Genomic DNA, 7,849 nt, shown 5'->3' with positions numbered 1-7,849 from the left:
AAATAAACAGACTGACTGAGTACTTGAAATACACAGTCTAAAAATATGTTTGCGTAAGCTGCTGTAAGAACAATTCAAAAACTGATAGTAGAAAGCAGTTTTGGTTTAGAGATTACAGTCAATGACTTGGTAGTATTAAGTAGCACAATAAATGATTAATTCTAGGAAACAGCACCTTGTTGAATACCTGGGAAAACATGGAGGTGTTTTTCTCCTGAAATTTTCTAGAGCTTTCAAATTTAAATTACTGAACAGAAAACTTCCTAATTTGTCTTCAGAGCGTGGAAAGTAGAGTTTATTTGCTATATACAGATCATAAAATCATATTCTTACAGCGTTTGTAAGACACCTTCCACCACAGCATTTTGTTAATGATAAAATCTACCCCAGAAAACACTTGCTTCAGTAATAAGAGATCACATGTACTGCATATTGTTCCAGTGCTTTTCAAAGCAATGTTCTGCTAATGCAACACTCCTCGTTTTCCTACAAGGAGATTCCCTAATCTACTTTCAAAAAGTTAGTTAACTTTCTTTGACATTTAGTTTTAAAAAAATGAAATCCATTTTGTGCACATTCGTTTGTTGTAATTCGTAATATTTGATAAAATGAAACAAAAATCAAAATGAACAGACATTCCAGAAACTGTATTTCTTTATCAGTGTGCTAAATAACCCTCCGTAATTCTCAGTCTCTAAGCAAGAGCGTAATCAAACTGGCCTTTCTCCAGCCCATCGAGTCCATCAGCCCAGGTTGAGGTTGGCATACTCCGGTAGGGGTCAAGGAGAATTCGGAAGCAGCGAATGATGAGGATTCCCAAGAATATAAATAATAAAATCACAAAGGCAAAGGTTGCTTTCTGTTCCAGGGTCATACTAGAATCTGGTGTCTCGTTCCCAGATGGCACCAAAGCGGTAGTGAATATCTCTCCGTCCATCATCCAGGGAAGATGAAACGAATAATCCCACAGCCTCCTTCTTTTCATCATTAGTTTGCTGAGGCCATTGCATGAAGCCATTTAGATGCACATTGTTATCTGTGGGGCAAGGGGGGAAGCAACGTTAAATGTGAATAGCCCTTTTGTTTGTTTCCTTCAATGCAACTTTCTCCTAGTGGAGAAAAATGAGATGGAAAAGAACTTGACAGCAGTTTTGCTTGCCTCTCTGTGTCATATATGCAAGACCTGCAGAAATCCCATAGTGCTCTGCTGGCAGTGCAGAGTCCAGCCAAGGGTGTTATATGTCACCAGAACTTGAACTGGCAGTAACCTTTCTGCTTTACCTTGTCACTCAGACTAGGAGACTAGGGTGAAACATTTCTTCTTGCAAAGGGTAAAGGAGGGTTTTTAATCATGCTGCTCCATTGGTTTACCTACAGAAACAGCAAGTGGGAGGCAAACCGCATGCTCTGTTGCAGGACGGATGAACTGCAGCTGATAGAACTCTAAGTGGGGGCTTGAAAGACAAGTGTATTTATGGCTTTAAACACAGTGACCAAAATGTTTTGAGGTGGGATGATTCAGGATCTGATGCAGAACAGTAGAATACATGTGTCTCCAAGATGGAAGGCAATGACTATTCAGTGTTCTGTAACACTGCATCCTCTACGAGGAAAGTGCATAAACTGTTTGTGTTTGAAATGAGAGGAAAATATTTAGGAAAACACCCTAAAATATGTCAATTGGTAATTGAGCTTAAAGGCAAGTGTTTCATCTTCTTATTTAAAACCACAGTAATACCTCAAGTAAAATAGAGAAATTATCAAAGCAACACAATTACTGGAATTGCACAGTTATTATTCCCTGATTCAATTCAGTTCAACTTCAGTTGATGATTGAAAGGATGGGAAGATCCAAAATTTAAACATCCAATCTTTTGAAAGTGTGTTTCAGATATAAGCTGATCCAAAAAAAAAGAATGTCTAATAAACAAAAAAATTATTTTCGCAGAGGGCAGTGAGGCCCTGGCACAGGGTGCCCAGAGAAGCTGTGGTGCCCCATCCCTGGAGGCACTCAAGGCCAGTTTGGATGGGGCCCTGGGCAGCCTCAGCTGCTGGGGGCAGCCCTGCCCACAGCACGGTGTTTGAGCAGAGTGGGCTTTGGGCCCTTCCAACCCAAACTGTTCTATGATTCCATGATTCTATGATTCTGTGATTATATGGTTCTGTGGTTGTGTGATTCTATGCTTCTATTTTGACTTCAGCAGACTCTACAACATACATATAATGTCATGGACTTTCATGTTGTTTAAGAATATGCTGTCAACTGTGCACATATTGTACACACTGTACACTCTTCCCTCAGATTGCAGTCTCAAGATGCAGAATCCCTTTGATCTGTGTTTGCTCTCACAGATCTGAGGATTCCAGAAAGTGCTTTCCTAGTATTTTTCTAGTCATTATGTGAATGCTGTGGGTTAACTATGGGAGAAAATGAAGAAGATGGAGAATATGCAACTCTTGGGAAAGATCAGCTTTTGACATGCTGGTTTTTAGTGTCAAGCTTAGAAAACATATATGTCTGAGCACACGGTATCTTTCCAGTTTTTGAAGAAACTTGACTTCAGGAAGATATATGCAATCAATGACTCAGCAACAAGCAAATGCAGTTCAATATTTTTCCTTAGGCTCTAAATAGGCACTGATTCCTGATTGCACAGAGAAGTGCCAGTGACTTGTTGACATACCATTAAGAGCTATTCACTGAATACAGGAATGGGCAGGATGTCCAATAATTTTACACTTAAGAGCTTTTCACATTCTGAATGCTAATCTTTATGCTATGGATTATACGCAGCAAAATAGCAAGACTGCATTGAAAAGATGAAAGGAACATATTTCCCAGGCTTTGGGCTCCAGACAATTTTCTGAGTACAATCATTACACTGTTTGATTGCAAGGTTTTGGGGGGCATGCAGTTTGCCTTCACAGAATGGTATGGTACCTGTCATAACCACATCCTTTGCCCTGTTTGGACCACTTCTACTGCAAGCTAAAACATAAGTGAGATTGTTGTCCATTTTCCATGCACCAAAATAGTTTTGAACTATCCCTAGTGATACAAGTACACAGGTACTTGAAAGCAGAATGTAACTAGCTGATGACATGTAATCAAGTGCTATTTATAGGCACAGATAATTAGTCTGGCCTTGGAGCACTCTGGCACTTTGGCCACAACAGTGTGGTCTGCCACATTCCTATCCCTGTCTGTAGCAGCTGGTGAACAGTGCATGCGAGACCCTGAGCCTGACATCTCCTTCCCTGCCAGCCAATGCCAGTTGCGTCAGCAAAGCTTCACTGGAGCCAGGCATGAGTAACTCCATCCTACTGAAAATGTTCTCTGTCTAGGGACCACACAGAAATGATAACATAATGTTAAGCTCTAATTTCTTGTATAAGAATGACTGCAGTCTTCGTAAGAATCCCTCCAGCCTCCTGAACTTCTGTGGTATTGACTGAAGGCTGACACAGGAGAAAAGAACTTTCCAAGAAGGCCAATGGCATCCTGGCTTGTATTAGAAATAGTGTAGTCTGCAGGACTAGGGAAGTCCCACTGTACTCAGTACTGGTGAGGCTGCATCTCAAGTGCTGTGTTCCCTACAAGAAAGACATTGACACCCTGTGGCGCGTCCAGTGAAGAACAATGAAGCTGTGAAGGATCTGGAACACAAGTCTTATGAGGAGCAGAGGAGGGAACTGGGATTGTTCAGTCTGGAGAAGAGGACGCTCGAGACCTTATCGTTCTCTACAGCTCCCAGAAAGGAGGCTGTGGTGACGTGGGGGTCAGCCTCTTTTCCCAGTTAAAAGCAGTAGGACTGAAGTTGCACCAGGGGAAGTTCAGGTTGGCCATGACAAAAAATTTCTTCTCAAAAAGAATGGTGATGCACTGGTACAGGCTGCCCAGGGAGGTGGTGGAGTCACCATCCCTGGATTGTTCAAGAACCGTGGCACTGAGGGACATGGTGAGGATGGGCTTGTGGTTGGACAAGATGTTCTTAGTGGTCTTTCCCAATATTAATGATTCTACAATTCTCAGCTTGTTCCTGTCACTGAGAAATGAGGCAAGCTACGCTATCGGTGGAAAAGCCTCAAGGTTGTTTAAAAATTAGTTGATGGGTTCCTCTAGGTGCAGACCTTCTTTTTTTTCACATCTTAGTTAAACTTAAAGATGATACAACAAATATATTATCTTTCACTTAAATAACTGGCCCGGCTTTCTTTTCTTATCTTTTATTTTTTTATTTTTTTTAAGCAGAGGCGTGCTATTCAATTACTTTCTATAATGGATTCCTAGCAGATGTGACTAACCCTTTGTTTAATAAGTACACAGCTGCACATCACTCTATCCATATCAGGTTCTTATTATTTCTCCTTGCCAGTGTGCACACATCCATTACGTAGTTCAATTATGGATCTTCCTGAGGTGGGGCTTACATTCTAAGATACTAAACTTTTAAAGAAATAAAGGAATAGAACTGAACCTGTATATTATTAGAAGCGTTGAGTCGACATATTAGTCCTTAGTACATCCCAATACTTAGTATACTTAATATAGTTTCAGGTGCCTACCTGTAACCCACTAGATAACTTATTAGCATAGGACGTGGTCAAATGTCATCAAACGACAGTTTTTTCTGGTTAAGCCACCATGGCTTTTGAAGTTAAAATGACACTGAATTAGTTAGTTAATAGAGCACCTTTGACTGGTGTTTCTAGTCTTTCAGCATCTCTTTTGTTTCAAAGTTGACTGTAGCTGAAAATTGCTCTAAAATAAAAGAATTTCCTTAGGGAAATTTTAAAGATTCTTACTTTAAAAATAGTAGGACAAATGGAAAGAATGACTCCAAGAGTTGTACCTCTACAAATAACATACCTACTATTAACCATTAAATGTGGCTTTTTTCTGTTGTTTAAAGAAAGAGCCCTCCCCCGTATTACCATGTGCAACATAAATGGCATTTTGTGGCAATACCCATATGTGTACATTCTTATAGTGAAAGTCTTGTATGTTCATGAGAAGTCACAGACAAAGAGACTGTAAGGAACCATATTCACATTGTGCTGTAATTTCACTTCTACACTTTTTCTGAATTTCTTTGTCCCATCCATTCATAAACTCCCCAGGGATCTTGCTTATGTGGTTGCTGTATGGCACAAATACTCAGAGACACAACAAAGACTCAGCAAATGACCTTCAGACTAATCACTCAGATTGGCATTAGTGGCTGCTCATCTTCCAAAAGCAATGAGGAAATAGTAACTCAAGAAACTATTAAAGACATCCAAATTAAAATGCGACACACACAGTCCATGTGAACTTGGATTAAAAGCAGGTATTTAATTTAAAAAAAAAGGTTAAGAACATATAGAGTAGCAGCAACTGTTTATTACTGTTTCTTGGCAGATCATCCACTGCACTGCTCTGTCTATAGCACATAAAACAAACACGGCTTTGAAATGAGCAGGTTGAAAAACCCTTCCTGAGTCATGGGGTTGTATGGTGCTAACTAGACCCAAGGCCAAATATATTGCTACTGCAGCAAGCTACCATTCTAATAACTTAATTACCATATTGCCTAGTTACACTTTTGACCTTGTAAAATTTAAGTGATAAAAATTACAATTAAGCAATAATCGCATCAAGACCAAGGTGAAATAGAGTATTCTCCTCTTTGTTTTATGTCAACCCCTGGGGAATTTTCTCTGCCCTTTTCTCATTCACTTGTGATTTACTGGAGTAATCTGTAAGGGCAGAATATAGTCTTGTGACTGTGCTCGGTGCTTCACAGTGTATGCATAACATGTGGGTATCCTATGTTAGTGGAGCATTTGGGTTTCCATTATGAAATACCTCACGGAATGTAGCAAGCACACAACTGTGCCAAGACCATGTGCATGATTTTCCTATACCACCCATACTAGTTTCAGTGATTACTCACTTCCTTAGCTACAAAAACACATGGCAAGTTTCTTCAGGCTCAAACATCTGTACGCGAACTATTTGAGCAAAGATATTTCCATGTGCTCACAGCTCAGTTGCTTTGACAGACATTTTAAGCCTGCTGTTGGTAAACAAAACATGATTACAGAAAGGCTTGAGACTTAAAATTAAATTACATATGCCCTACCCTGGCATTCAAATTTGCCTTACATACATTTGTACTGTACTTTGCAACTGTCACAGCACACTCTGAGTGGATATATTAACAACACCTATTTTTTTCTTATATTTTGTCTTCTTGTTAAATATTTGTTATCAAACTGACGTTGCCTTCCCTGCACATACATATCTCATAATCTTGTTAACAGCTCTCTGCATGATAAATGACGGTATTGGTGTGCCTTTCAGCTGCTGACATTGTTGAAGGAAATTGATGGAGTTAAATAGCAATAAGGCAAAGCTAGAGAGCGATCAGTTCTTTTTTTCTCTAGACCCTCTCTAATACGACGTACCTCACTTAATGCACCATGGAATGCTGAAAGAGAAACCTCACCTTTAAAGGAGCTGTGTGAGGATGATTTATGCATAAAAAAGCCAAAGTTACTCCAAAAGATTGAATTACTCACTGTGTTTGCAGAAGTAAGCTAGCTTTATGAATGCTGCCTGTGAAGATCTAAAAGCAAGAATCTGTGAAACAGCCAAGTATTTACACCATCCAGGAACCTGTGCAGTGGTTTCTATTATGATCATGACAGACTCTTTTCCTTCCTCTCTATGCCCTCTTCTTTTAAAAAGAGAGTATATAAATACTCAGGCATCAGTGTTGCAAGTCTTCTCCACAACCAGTATCTTAAATGTATGGTTGTAGTAAAATAATAAAACATGCTAAAACCCTTAAAAGCAGTAATATAGTTAAAATCCTCACAGGCTCTATCCTATATGAATCAGCAGGTAAAAAATTTCTTCCCTTAAGTCACAAATCCTTACACCACCTCCCCACTTCCCTTCTCAAAAAAAAACCCACAATTTTCAGCTCAAAATGGCATGGAAGTGGATTTTATACTCCTCTTCCTTCTATAAGTAAATGATAAATTGTAATACACCTTCTGGAAAGAAAACAGAATATGCAACAACATAATTGGTAAATATTCATTTAATTATTGTAAATGTTAAGTCTAATGTCAGTATCTCCAATCTGCTCAGTAAAGTGTATTATATATAGATGGTATTAAACATGCATATATAATATAACGGTTGTAAGTTTTTAAAATAAATAAGGAAAACTAGATTATCAATTTCTGTGAAACAAATACCTTGATCCAGTTGAGAGGAAACTTGACCCATTTCCCACTGCAGCATTTACAGGTAGTTAAAAGTTGTGCTGTTAGTTTCCATTCTTCTGTACATTTCTTCTATTTCTAAGCATGAAAGATCAGGACTGCAAAGGCACCAGTGAACACCCAACTTCAAAACCTGCCTTTTAAAGGCTTGGAATTTTTCACAAAAAAAAAAACCACCAAAAACAACAGCAACAACAAAATTGGAATGAGAATTCTATTTGTTTGTTAGAAGTAATTATCTGACAATGCTGTCGTCCTTTAAATGGAGGCTATAATTTCAGTTCTGCCTCAGCAACACTTCAGTGGATTCTGCTTCAATGAGTGCAGCAGTAGCCTTACAGGCTGTCTGAAACCATCTTCAGCAGAACATTAACATTCAAAAGCTGTACAAAAAAAAAAAAAAAAAGCAGGGGATATTCCCACATTTTTGCAAAATCAGAGGTGTAATCTGCTAGTATTTCTCTCTTCTTCTGTACTAATTGTTGTCAGTAATCTTTCTTCATTTTGGCAGTAAACTCTCCTTTTATCAGACAATCTCTATATTGATGACAGTTTGTGATCTTCAGTGAAA

At 38.8% G+C, this 7,849-nt stretch overlaps 1 protein-coding gene across 1 annotated transcript; it reads right to left on the bottom strand.

Moving 5' to 3' along the window:
- Window positions 268-7,524, bottom strand: CTXN3 (cortexin 3). Its single transcript, XM_021381632.1, has 2 exons — window positions 7,252-7,524; window positions 268-1,036 (listed from the first exon to the last, which is right to left on the bottom strand). The coding sequence occupies exon 2, from the start codon at window positions 1,016-1,018 to the stop codon at window positions 695-697; it is 324 nt and encodes a 107-aa protein (XP_021237307.1). The 5' UTR covers window positions 1,019-1,036; window positions 7,252-7,524; the 3' UTR covers window positions 268-694.

Source organism: Numida meleagris, chromosome Z (assembly GCF_002078875.1).
Source record: "Numida meleagris isolate 19003 breed g44 Domestic line chromosome Z, NumMel1.0, whole genome shotgun sequence".
NCBI lineage: Eukaryota > Metazoa > Chordata > Aves > Galliformes > Numididae > Numida > Numida meleagris.
The sequence above is the reverse complement of the archived record's forward strand: the minus strand, read 5'-3'. Positions and strand labels throughout refer to the sequence as shown.